Below are 14,244 nucleotides of genomic sequence, written 5' to 3'. Positions count from 1 at the left end.
CTCCACTCCCTGGAAGAGGCCCACCCTCAATGTCCTTTCGGAAAGGTCCAGCAGGTCTCTATGACCCTGAACATCAGACCTGCTGCCCAACTCTACACCCACCAGGGCAGCAACTGCGTGTACCCTCCCTCCTTATCAACCAGCACGGTGGCTAGCCCAAGAGAAGGGACCCAACACACACACAGTGGGTGAATAAATAAACATAAAACATAACTGCCAGGTAGCAGGTCCTGAAACAAATACGAGAAACAACATGAAGATTATGCCATTCTGTGCCCACTTGTCTCTATAGGTATAGTTTCTAAAGTACTCGATTTCTTTTTGAAGGCTATTGTCAAAGTTCTCAGATGCATTTGGATTCCCAGGGAAGCTCATAAAGACATCAAGATAACTGTGTTGATTTGACCAGCTGAAGCAAGATGAGCCAGAGTCTGACTTCTATCATTACTGCCCAGTTTCAGCTGGAGCCTTCCCACGCTCGTGCGAACAGTAATTACAAAGGCGGAAGAGTTAGCGTACGTGGGGCCTTTACCAAGCACCAGCGCCATGCTGAAGAATTCCTATCTTCTCAACAGTTCAACAGGGTAGACGCAATTCTTCTCGCAGTTTTATAGATGAAGATACTGAGGCTCAGACACATCCAGTGAGGTGACCTTGAACAGAACAGGTAAGTGACGGGGCCATGATACAAGCCGAGGTCCAGCCGATGCTATAGCCTGGAGTCACGGGCACGATAAACGGTTGCCACACCTCACTCCTGTGTCCTCTTGTTTCACAACGTTTACTATCCAGTCAGTATTAAACGTTAGCATCTGTTTTTCTCAGGGCTGGATTCTATCAACTGATAGGCCACCACACTTCGATCATCCAAGAAAAATGGCTCAAATGATTTTGCTTGCTGGAAATTTTTTCTTGAATGGCAAGCTCTTCTCTGTTCTGAGAATTTATTCCCCTCCTAAAATATGGTCAGGAACTGGAAGGTGGAGCTGTCACCACTTAAACAGATACCTGCTTCTCTACCAGCACTTCCCCAACTGGAACGTGTGAACGGTTCGCTGGAGGATCTTGTTACAAAGCAGGTTCTGATACCCCAGGTCTAGGATGTGGTCTGAGTATTTCTAACAAGCTCCAGGTAACACTGATAAAGTGTGGCCCATGGACCAGCACTAAGAGTCAGGGATATAGAAAACACCAGGAAGCAGAATCCAGATTCTCTGAACCCCAAACTCAGTTCCAAGAGAGAATAATATGTGTGGAATGGAACATTCTTCAGCTAAACAATATAGGAAACAAGCTATCCTTTTGGGATATCCTAGGGTGTGGCCCTAGGCTTCAAACCAATCTAAAGATCTATGGGACATGATCTTGGTGGGTACCAACACCATGCAGCTTCTTGAACCATCCCATTCGTTCATCTAGGCCGTACATACACCGTCAATGCTGTTTAGTATCCTTAGCAACCAATCCACCAGTGTGTAGCTATCCTTCATAAACGTCAGCTCCATAGGAATGGTCATGGTTCAAGGTTAGGTTCATGGTCCAGTAGCAGTGCCCCAACCGGCATAAACAGGAACCAGTCCAGAAAGGCAGGCAGAAGTCAAGTGAAAGCCTGAGCAAAGAGCCCTGAGATGCAGCGCAGAATGGAAAAGACCAAATTGCTGCCCCCTTATAACATCAAGTGCTTCTAACTTTTCAACTTTCTTGTTCCATCCTCATCAGAGAGACAATACACCTGGAGCGAGGCAAAGATGGACTGGCTCACTGAAACAACAGCATTGGAAAATGGGTCCCCACAAAGAGAAAACAGATCAGAGGTGTATACGAATACACATATGGACAAATGTGTGTATACATGTCCACATATGTACACACACAGTGTAAGAACATCAGTGGCCTCCCTCTGCGTCCTCAGCTTCACAATGTGCTTCTCAGCCACTTCCACAGTATTGGGCACTTCACCACCCCCAAGGGACATACCACACAGGATGCAGGCAGTCCTCTTACCAAACGGAGCACCCGAGGGTTCTTGTCATTTGGATGCTTATATGTTCCAGGCACCACACCAAGTGCTTTCCACACATTATCTTATTTATTCATGCAACAACACCAGAATAAGGATCACGGTGACCAGCTGTCAGATGAGCAAACTGAGGGTGGTGGAAGGTAATTAACTCGTTCACACTCATGCCCAGCCTACAGAACAGCCAAGGGCTCAGAAACCAGGTCCACTGAACTAAAATGCCAGTGCTCTTCAATGGTCCACTAAACTCCCCTCACCCAGTATCCCGAGACCCACCATGAAAGCCACCATTCTGACAGCGTGTGGAGTGCTGACCTCAAGGCCAGGAAACTTACATTGCCCTCCTTTTCAAAGTCAGGTGGAAGAAGCTTCACGAAGTTATCAGGGAACACTCCTCGTCTGCCATTGAGTTCTCCTTCCCACCAGCCCACGTCGATGCAGTCCTAGGAGACGGGAGAGCAGAGAGTGAGAAATGGGGCAAGTACCCTCCGGCGAGGTCCCACACCCCTGTTAGAGAGAATGGAGGCCCTTTCCTTGAGGCCACTATCAACACAACAGTGGTTAATGAGACGAAGTGAGCACAAATCTCCAAGTCAGATGGGAGAACAAAAGCGCAAGTGTGCTAGAGCTGCTGGTTGGGACTCAGAACCCAGTGCTGCCGTCAGATGCCCCGCATCAATCCGATCTGCTTTTCTTTAAAGATGGGAGGATATGTATTTTCTTCATCTTAATTTTGCTGAAATAAAATTATTTCATTAACTGCAAGCATGCTTTAGGAAATACCACATGCACAAATGTTCTTTTTGATTAGCCTGTCACAAAGCTTATGGAAATTAAAAAGGACTTTGCGACAGTCAGCCAAGCATAAGAAAAACCACACTTCTGGCAAGCTCGTAAATGCACTGCTCTTCCTGACCTTCTCCTCTCCGTGGTGATGGGGCACGGCTGTCATCATGAAAAGCCCTTCCCCCACCTTACAGAACTCAATGTTCGCTTACTAAATGAAAGAATAAATCTATTCATTCTTCCAGATCAAACCTGCTGCCCTTTAAATACTCCCTATTCTGTTCTTTCACTCGTCAGATGTTTATTGAACGCCTATTTTGTGCCAGGCGCCAGGGAGAGCATGAGAGTTTGGCCTGTGCCAAGCTTCTGTCCCGAGCCTAACAGCCTCATGGTTCTCCTGGGTCTTCAACCTCATGCCACAGAACCATTTCTATTTTACCCCACATCCAATTGGCTGGAAGGCCAATTTGCTCTAGTTTTTTTTTTTTAATTTTTTATTGTTATGTTAATCACCATACATTACATCATTAGTTTTTGATGTAGTGTTCCATGATTCATTGTTTGCGTATAACACCCAGTGCTCCATGCAGAACGTGCCCTCTAGTTTTATAATATACCTCACATTTGTCCTCTGGCTCCAAATCCACTTCTACTACCCTAATCCAAGACTCACCTGGCCTACCGCAAACCTCCTCACTTGGGCATTTCTTCCTGCCCAGTATATGAACAATGTACACACACCGCTCTTGGGTACACGTCCTTGAGTAAAAACCCAATTCTCAGACTGTAATCAACAATTCCTGCTACAGCCGAAAATGAGCAGAGGCTTTCCAAAAAAAAGCTAGTAACACGTAGGACTTTTAAAGTTACGTCTGAAGTGGGGCATGCTCAACAAAGTGAGGAGATCGTGCTCAGGGCCCATGGAGAGACACTCACGGTCCTCCCCAACACCAGTAGGGGTGGGGAAGGGGCCAGGAGGGCTCAAGCAGCAGATATGAAGCTGGCCTAGGGCCCCGCTGTAGACCCCTGGAGGGCCACAGCATATGTGAGATCATACATCTTAGCAAGACCATACATCTTAGCAAGGCGAGGAACATATCTGGCCTTTTGACCATTATGCCCCCAGCCTACCACACCATGCCCAATATAATAAGTATTTGTGGAATCAATGAGGACTTTTTCTAACCCTGAGTTCTGTGATCTCCTGAAATATGGTACAGAAACACTGTGATCTCCTGCCTCGATCTACCTTAACTCATGATGATTTTTACATAAGAGAGGGCCCACCTCAGGTGAGAAGTGAATGAACACCACCTCCCTTCTCCCAGCAATATCTGTTGCAAAGATAAATGGACTCTTTAGAAGAGGACATGGGTTTTAGAAATGGATCCTTAATCACAGATGGTAAATTCTAGTCCTGACCAACACCAAAAAACAGACACTTGAAGCACCAAGTTCAGATTTACCCAGAACCAACCAAGGTTCAAATGACAACACGAGAGAATGCTTATCTTTCTTGGAGAATGACAGAAGAGAAGCCCAGGTAAGTATTCTGGTCCTGCTCATGTCACATCACTCCTTAAACAATCTAACATCAGTCCCCACAGAAGGGATTCATGAACGGGGATGGTGGTGGCAGAGTATGATGGCTTCTGATGTTCTTCCAACTCTGAGAAGATCTCGTCATCAACAATACCAGAAAATCTTGCGAAGGAGTAGGGGGTGACATGCCTTTACTTTTAATCCTTAGAAATTAAATCTTTCAATCCAGAAGGCTCTGCTTTTGAGGAAATGCCTGGCACCTTTTTTTCTCTCCTTTTTCCGGACAAGTCCTCTTCTCCTCAAACCCAACTTGAAACTCACCTTTAGGAAAGTGATAATGATGAATGCTTTATCTTGAACACTCACAACTGTGTTAATTTGCACTTCATGATATTCAATTCAACAAACATCTATGAAATGCCAAGTATATTTAAGTTCCTTCTGTAGGCACCAGACGTTAAACCTGCCAAGAACACGATCCCTAACTCCAGGGAGCTTAGAGACTTATGTGAAAGACCCACACACAATATTATACCAGGTCCTTTTGGATAAAGGTATCAACCAAGAGCTCTGGTACCAAAGAGGAGACAATCATTAACAGCTTTTCAAACAATCTTAAATCTTTTCATGTGCAAAGGGTTTGCTTACGTGAGGACTGAACTTCCCTGCACATTCATTTCAGAGCACCTGATACAGAATTACATCCAAAAAAGGCACTCAAATATTGTTTAGTTTCAAAAGCTTTCTTCCAAATTTTCCGACTGATGCAAATCCGTGCCTCACCTTAATCTTCTGCAAGCAGTAACCCAAGAATCATTGTAACGAAGCCTTTTCCTTCATATGTGAGAAAAACAATGAAGAAAAATTTAATAAGCAGAAGCATATCCAGAATAGAACCAGAATCTAGAACTCATACATGCCTACAGGGCAAAACAGTGCATATGACATATTTATTATATCTCCCATCAGTGGAGAATGGCTTGGATGGCTCATCTCTACTCAGCTTCTTAAGGAAAACATTAACAGTACTAATCATTGTGTAATTCAAGGTAAGAGAGGGAAAACATGAAGGTAGAGCACAATCTGTCTTACTGTTCTGATTGGTAGGAGGACAAATACAAGGCTCGTGGATGAGATGAGCACATTCCAAAAAGAAAACAGCCAGTGTGTCTTAGGACACAGAGGAAAGTGACTGCTTCAGGACAGAAACGAGCCCAGGGTCAAGGTACCTGAAGTGGGACAGAGACTGATAGAGAACCGGGGCGCTTCTTACCCCCTAGCAAGAGAAGCTAATTTAAGGAAAACAGGAACAATTCTGACAGCAAAATGAGAAGCGGAAATACCTCCTCTTCAACAAACCAGGCAAAAGAACAAGCCTTCTGATGGCAGAGATGAAGAGACAATTATTCGTATGAGGGCTGTGTTTCTGGAAGTGTAAAAGAGCAGCAAATTCAATTTATTTACTGAGGACTGAAAACATGCAGGATAGCAGAGGAATTCAGGGGTAAACAGAAAATCATAATGTCCTTACAGGGCTCTGGAGCCCAGAGCCTAGTATGAGGGGCAGACAGTGAATCACTATGGTGCAGAAATACCGGCAGGAGTGCTAGGCCAGATTTAAAAACAAGTGGGACCAAGAAAAACCAGGTAGCCTGAAAAGAGAGAATGAGGGGTGAACCAAGGCAATGAGAAAGGTCAAAGGCAGGATCACAAAGCATGAAGGAAGGGAAGAGGGAGAGTGGGAAGCTGGGGTCCTGGAAGAGAACATTCAAGAACTGGCACTTAGGGTGAAGGCAGTGTCTGGCTCCCAGGGGGCTCCCAACCAACATCTACTGAACAGTGATGTGAGGTGTGAGGCAAGATGGCACCTGCGAGTGGCAGGAGCAGAATGGAGAGACAGTTGGTCAGTGAATGGTGAGGCCAGAATGTCATCAGGGTGGAGTGGATGTCCCCAAGGAGGATGGCAGGAGGTGCGTGAAAGCAGGACAATGAGATAGCAGCCGACCAGTGAGGAGAGACGCAGTGCAGCCAAGATACGGGCAGATGTGAGCGTGACCACTTAAATTCTCTTCAAACCTGGGACACTAATAATCATCACACCAGGACCACAGATGTAACCCAAGATGATGATCGCCCTAGTGGATTTTGAGATTCCAATAACGAAGACAGGGCGGTATAGGCCGGTGAGGGGGTGGCTTCTGAATGAGGCAGGAGTTTGCCGTGGGAAAGAGTGAGAGATAAGCATGTAGATGAAAGTTTCCAGAACAATGATGATTAGAAATAAGCTCTACTGGCACGAAAGCAGAGGAAAGTAGACCTGGACTTCACCAAGAGTCCAGAATATGGAAAGAACGATATTTCTGACAGAGAACGTTCACTCTTCTATGACCAAGTCCTCAAAATGGTTTCTCTATGCCTCATCACCAGGCAGATATATGAGTAAAATATGGTATTTCTCCTTATAAAAAACAAATGATGTTTTTCCTTTGAAGGAATGAGTAAACAGAACCTTAGCTGTGCTGTACCCCTACTTCCACGTCCTGCGCTATGTCGGGTTTTCGGAGATATCGCAGGGAGAGGGGCAAGATGGCAAACTGGGGCCAGCTGAGACTTAAGCAGTCCACTACTTATAAAAACTCTGGGTCTCGCTTTCTTGACACACAGGAAAATCTTGGTGAGGTGTAAAGAGCGACACGACCACTGGTGGTTATCATCATTATTGCAATTCTATGGACTGGTCCCAGGGACCCTGAGGGACAATGTGGCCAGGAAATCTTCTGAATTAAGCTCACACACATTTGTCACCATCCTCGGGTGAGACTGTCAGTGGCCACAGTTCACACACTTGGAAGAAGGCCAAGGAGAGGGACACCAAGGCCCCAGGGCGCGTCTGAGGAGGGAGGCCTTGCCCACACCCCAGTGCCCTGCCTTCGTCCACTCGATCCTGCTGGAGGAGCCCTGAGGGACGCGGCTGGAGCATTCCAGCACTTCCCACGGCTACCGCAGCAGGGGCCGGCTAACGCCGCTCCCTGATGGACAACTTGTTGGCGGACAGTCACCAGCCAGCTCTGGTGCATCTGCCTCTAGTCTCGGTGCTACAATTGTTGAGAAAAGACAAACTTGCCACCTGGCTTGCAAATTGGTTAAAAGAATGAGCCACAACCTCCTCCTGGGCACCCTTTTGTCGAGAATGCAAAGCAACCTAAGAGTTTAGGGTTTCTCAAAGCTGGCTGCACATTTAGAATCACCTGGGGAATTTTTAAAATTCCCAATGCCTGGGCTACACCCCACACCAATTCAAGCACAATTTCTAGGGGGTGGGACCAGGAAATCGGCACTGTTCAGAGGTCCCCAGGTCCTTCTAATATGCAGGTTGACAATCAATGATTTGGACCAGTGCTTCTCAAACTTTATTTATTTATTTACTTTTTGCTTCTCAAACTTTAATGCACATACTATCCACTTGGGGATCTTGTGAAAATGCCAATTTGGATTCAATAGGTCTAGGGCAGGTCTGAGATTCAGCATTTCTAACAGGTTTCTGGGTGATGCATATCCTGCTGGTCCATGGACTACATACACTTTGAGTAGCAAGATTCTCAAAAATGGTAAGCTTTTTGAGAACAAGGATCTTATCTTTACACCTTTGCAGCCACCAAATACCTAAAACATTGCCTGGCTATCAATTCTGAATAAATGTTGGCTGAATGGATGCAATGATGGATGGCCCAATCTTCCCCCAGACTCTCTCAACTTTCAAACATCAAAAGTGAGGTCAAGTTGAATGAGGAAGAGGCAGGTATAGATTAGCTACACAAGAAAGCTTCATCTAAGGGGGCCTGGCTGGCTCAGTCAGGAGAGCATGTGACTCATGACCTCAGGGTCGTGAGTCGGAGCCCCACGCTGGGTGTAGAGATTACTTAAAAAAAAAAAAGTCACATTAAAAAAAGAAAGCTTCATCTATATGATCTGGCTTACCTGTTGGTCTGTACCACATTAATTATTTGTTTATAATTGTGGAAACAACTTAAAAAGTACCTCCAAAATGTAGGCCACATTTTCTCAGACACTGTAAGTGCTCCAAATATTTGAGTTCAGAAGGGAATGCATAGCTTACAAATGGACATATCAAACCAAACAATGGAAAGATTAAAATGGGTTTACCCGTTGGTCCAAATGAAAAAGAAAAGCACTCTGCTCAGTAACTTCTCTTGGTGGTCAGCTGTCCGTCCCCACATTCCCCAGAAATTCCCAATTTCCCAGAAGTTATCCAGCATGGCTGAAAAAAAATTTTTCATGGCCTTCTCTGATGACTGAGATATCACTCCAGGAGAAAGAGTGCTGAACACTTTAGTGTGGCTGTTAAGTGAGCCTCAGAGGGTCCCGAGGGGGTCTTACACCCTCAGCATCCCACCAGCAATACAGAAAGCAGTGTTTAATATTTACTAATGAGCGTCTTCTGCATGGAGCTTCAGGGGAGCTCTTGAGAGAAAGATCCATAGAAGCCGGAGCCCAGGAGCACTGAGCTTTGCCTCTGCTTGTTAACACCTCCCCAAGAGATGCAATTATTCTGCATGGCTGGGATATCTCCTCAGAATTTCCAACATCCCCGTAAGTTAGTTATTAAAGCAGGCTCATCAACATCATGGTTTATGAGGTAAGAGGGAAAAAGACGACTACTGTCTATCTCAATGTCAGAAGAAATGCCTGGCAGACCATAGTTCATGAGAGAAGCCAAGGAGACAGCCCCAGAGACGAACTCACTCATGGAAATGTCACATTCCAGACTAAAAAACCCAATAGAACAGATCAATGAAACCAGGAACTGGTTCTTTGAAAAGACAGACAAAATGGATAAATCTTTAGCCAGACTCATCAAGAAAAAGAGAGCACTCAAATAAATAAAATCAGAAATGAAGAGAAATAACAACAGACGCCACGGAAATACAAAAGATTATAAGAGAATATTATGAAAAATTATATGCCAACAAATTGGACAATCTAGAGGAAATGGACAAATTCCTAGAGACATATAACCTCCCAAAACTGAATCAGGAAGAAACAGAAAATTTGAACAGACTGATTACGAGCAATGAAATTGAATCAGTAATCAAAAAATTCCCAACAAACAAAAGTCAGGACCAGATGGTTTCACAGGGGAATTCTACCAAGCACTTAAAGCGGAGTTAATACCTATTCTTCTCAAACAATAGAAGAGGAAGGAAAGCTTCCAAAGTCATTCTATGAGGCCAGCATTATCCTGACACTAAAACCAGATAAAGACACTACAGAAAAAGCCAATAAATATCCTTGATAAACATACATGTAAAAATCCTCAACAAAATATCAGCAAACCAAATCCAACAGCACATTAAAAAGTCACTCACCATGATCAAGTGGGATTTATTCCTGGATTGCCAGGGTGGTTTGATATTCACAAATCAATGTGATACATCGCATTAATGAGAGAAAGGATAAAAGCCATGCGATCATCTCAACAGATACAGAAAAAGTATTTGACAAAGTACAACATCCATTCATGATAAAAACTCTCAACAAAGTAGGTCTAGAGGGAACATACCTCAACATAATAAAGGCCTTATATGAAAAATCCACAGCTAACATCATCCTTATTGGGGAAAAATGGAGAGCCTTTGCCCTAAGGTCAGGAACAAGACAGGGATGTCCACTGTCCCCACTTCTATTCATCATAGTACTGGATATCCTAGCCACAGCAATCAGACAACAAAAAAGTAGTAAGAGGCATCCAAATCGGTATTGGAAGAAGTAAAACTTCCACTATTTGCAGATGACATGATACTCCGTATGGAAAACCCTAAAGATTCCACCAAAAACTACTCAAACTGATAAATGAATTCAGTAAGGCTGCAGGACAAAATATTAATATACAGGAATATGTTGCATTTCTATACACTAACAATGAAGTACCAGAAAGAAATTAAGAAAGCAATCCCACTCACAGTTACACCAAAAATAATAAAATACTTAGGAATAATCTTAACCAAGGAGGTGAAGGGCCTATACTACAAAAACTATAAAACACTGATGAAAGAAATTAAAGGAAAAAAAATGTCACATTCCAAATGTCAACATCTTAGGATCATCAAGGCTTAGGGAGTCTTTCACTGTTTTGTGATACTGGGAACTCATGACCTCAAAGAGTCTATCTAACTTGTAAAAAATCCTGACTTTTTATTGGGCAATAACTTAGAGGCTTTGCAACGCTAACTTCTGCTTCTGTCATTCTACATATTATATAACCGGTAATGAAAAACTGGATGAGGAACACACAAAGGGCAGTAATCGAACCTTCACTAAGTCATGCCAATATGAATCGAAGCATGTATGGATGCCTGAAAACTATTCAGAAATGCCCCATGTCTTCTATAAGCCACCCACACCACACCTCACATCTTCCTGCTTCTTCATACATAACTGGATGTTCTCAACAACTGTGCAAGCTACACTGCTGAGACTGGATTTTGAGGTCTTCTTTGTAAGAGTGTCGAGTTTTGTTATGGCGAGCAAGTGACTTGCGGATCAGCTTGACCTGTCAAGGCACGGCTTAAAGCTTTGTTAGGGTAGGTTAGGGTAGCGCCGTTCCTGTGACTGCCTCTTCTGGGTTCTCAGTTAGATGCCAGGTGTGTTCAGCAAAGTTTTTCTACCCTGCTTGGCCAGAACTCTAACATCTCCCAACCTTGGTGACTTCTGGGATATTCCCTCAGCTCACAGCCCACCCACGCCCCTAGGCTTATTTTCTTCCAGACCTGGTGGAGTCTTGCCCTGTTGATGCACAGCATAGTATTTGGCAAAAGACTCAAGAACCTCCTATATATAGGCTTCTGGAGCCCCTTCTTTGTACAGCTCACTCCTCAGCAATTCACTGCCCTGAAAAGTCCAGTCACCTTGGCAGTCCTGAATTACGATCTCTGTTTCCTCCATCCGATGAGTCTTCTGCTTTCTGTTGGGGCTCCCCTGCCCTCTGCTGCAATTTAGAAAGTGCCCCCGGGGGAAAAAAGCCAGGGTTGATGTGCAGTCCTTTTCCCAAGGATTACATCCCCGAGCTATGTATTACCCAACGCCTAAAAACAGTGGGTTCATGTATTTTGTCCGATTTTAAAGTTGTCTGTGGCAGGAGGGTAAGTCTAACACCTTTGACTCCATTGTGGCTACAACCAGAAGTTATGCTTGCTTAAAAAGACTGTTTCTTTAATTAGAATTTATTTTTTTCTAGATTTAATAGAACTTGAAGCTCTATCTTTAAAAGTCTGAGCTATTTCAAGGTCTAATTCCCAAAAGAAGTCCTGGAGAAAGAATTTCTAAAATGAAAAGACATACGAGAGTTTTTAATTATCCTGGAGTCTCCTCTGCTAGTCATATGCACATTTCTCTAATAGGGAAGGTGGAATATTCCCTAAGGAAAAGTAGAGTCAGTATTAAACATCATTATATGGAAAATTTAAATACATGCAGTAAGTCAGGGCCACCCAACTTTTTTTCAGATAATGGCACACATATAAAATGATAATATTTTGATGACATATTGCTGGAAGCCAAATGTTGTTGAAGGCCATCAACCCAGAGGGGGGTCCCAGCTACCTAAGGCCCTTTCCATCCACCTAGAGAGCAGAGGGGATCACCATCCTACACTCCCATAACCCACTCAAAGCCCATGGGTTAGGATTTGCCACAGAAGTAACCTTTGAGTCCAGATGTCACTAAGAACTGAGCAAAAAGCTGAAATCAAATCTCGGTCCCCAGAAAGAGAACAGAATTTCCACAGACGTTATGAGAGGCAGGCAGGCAGGAATGAGGAAGGCCTGAAGGGGTTTTAATAGGAGACAAGCCAGAGCAGAAGCCCAAAGGCCTCGTTACTCAGTCTGTTTCCCTCTTAGAAAAAGATGCTTCTATCTGGAGCGTCTTCAGAAAACAGCACCCAATAGATAATTTCTGTACTGGTCCAACCCCAGGGTCACCATTCACACTGGGCATCTCCCAGAGTTGTGGGGCATGGCCATATAGTTTGCACACAACAAATATACAAGAATAGCTTACTGACTTCATTATTTTATTTGCAGGTTATATAATCTTAAATTTCAGGAAATACTTATGCTTTTAGCCTTTTTTCTAATATCAGAATGAAAGACCTTCTATCCCCATAAATCTACCTCAAAAATCAGTAATCATGTGAAAAGGGGATATTTGCGGGGAGGACCTTTCCTGTGTACTTATGATTGGGCTTTAAGCATGACGTGTGCCATTAACACATAAAGGCACATGAACAAGTCATACATAAAATGCAACTCATTAAGGAAGCACTTTTACATTTTTTTGGTCTATTTAAACATAATCAAGGATGCAAAATCATGCAACAGTTTTTTTTCATAGAAATTTCTCATTTCTACTTGTTAAGTCATTTACATTGAGATGACCATTTAATGTTAATTTTTTTTAAAGATTTATTTATTTGAGAAAGAGAGGGAACATGCACGTGCACAAGTGGGGGGAGGGGCAGAGGGAAAGAATCTTCAAGCAGACTCCCTGCTGAGCACGGACCCCCCCCCCCCCCACCAAGGGGCTCAATCCCAGGGCCCACAAGATCATGACCTGAGCCGAAACCAAGAGTCAGACACTTAACCGACTGAGCCACCCAGGCGCCCATTTCATGCTAAATTTTGAAAGCTGTTTCTAATGATACTTTCGGCTCATCCAAACCACGTGGCTAAAAACACAGTTTACCTCTCAAGGATGTGCATCCTACAGCTGACTTTTCATTTGCGTTTATGTTTAGAAAACGATATTGATTCTGTATCCTGACACATGCTTTTCTTCCATTAAAAGGGTAGTAGATATAATAAAAAATCATTTTGCTTCATTGACAAAGACACTGGCATTTATAAAGCATCTTTCATTATGTTTTAAGAGATTTTCTTAGCTCCTGCACCACCTCTAAGAGGTAACAAAGAAAGTTGTTAAGGATGAAGGTGGGGGAGTATCTTCATTTCACAGATAAGGACCAGGAAGGAATATGAGCTAAAGGGCATAGCCATGATCATTATGAACATCAAGATCATCCAAGCCAGCTGTAGCAACTATTAGTAAATTCCTAAATGCCTACCTTCCATTTCCATTCTTCACCAGACAAATCCATATTTCAGTTTTCCTATTAGGAAAACTTACTCCTCGGCATAAAAATTTGTTTGGGGGTCTTTTTCTCTATACTCAGCAAATTTAGCTTATAGGCCAAAAATTTGTTTGGGGGTCTTTTTCTCTATACTCAGCAAATTTAGCTTATAGGCCACTCAGCAAATTTAGCTTATTGAGCCCCTTGGTGGGGGGGGGGGGGGGTCCGTGCTCAGCAGGGAGTCTGCTTGAAGATTCTTTCCCTCTGCCCCTCCCCCCACTTGTGCACGTGCATGTTCCCTCTCTTTCTCAAATAAATAAATCTTTAAAAAAAATTAACATCAGTGAGTGAAAAATACAATTCCCAGGTCAAATCTAGGCCCTCAGGCTGCTCAGCTGAGCCCAGGCCTGACTGGCAGAGTGTGGCTACATTTGTTTGCTACCTTGGGGGAGAAGGCTCTGATAAGGGAGATTTGCGGTCTTGTGTTACAAAGGATATTCCCAGGAAGACTGAGAACAAAACCAAGGTCCTTGAAATTCATGCAATTACTTAACAGGCAATTATTTACTCAACAGTGGGGCTCAAATCGCCTTGTAAGAAAAACAGACCAACCAACATTCTCTTAACGCTATCTTTGCAGAGCGAAAGTTTTTAATTTTGCCAAAGTTCAATTTAGCAGTATTTTCTTTCATGGACTGTGCTTTTGGTGTCATGTCATAAATAACATTTTGTGGTTTTTGTTTTACATGTA

General features: G+C 43.6%; 1 protein-coding gene across 10 annotated transcripts in view; it reads right to left on the bottom strand.

Moving 5' to 3' along the window:
* The window catches only part of SH3KBP1 (SH3 domain containing kinase binding protein 1), a 328,530-nt gene that overhangs the window by 62,584 nt on the left and 251,702 nt on the right, over nt 1-14,244 (bottom strand). For all 10 annotated transcript variants that reach the window (XM_078064415.1, XM_078064418.1, XM_078064411.1 and 7 more), the window contains one exon: nt 2,356-2,463. In XM_078064415.1, coding sequence (XP_077920541.1) covers nt 2,356-2,463 — 108 coding nt within the window. The remainder of the gene's footprint in view (nt 1-2,355; nt 2,464-14,244) is intronic.

The sequence above is a fragment of the Halichoerus grypus genome, chromosome X (assembly GCF_964656455.1).
Source record: "Halichoerus grypus chromosome X, mHalGry1.hap1.1, whole genome shotgun sequence".
Classification (NCBI taxonomy): domain Eukaryota; kingdom Metazoa; phylum Chordata; class Mammalia; order Carnivora; family Phocidae; genus Halichoerus; species Halichoerus grypus.
The sequence above is the reverse complement of the archived record's forward strand: the minus strand, read 5'-3'. Positions and strand labels throughout refer to the sequence as shown.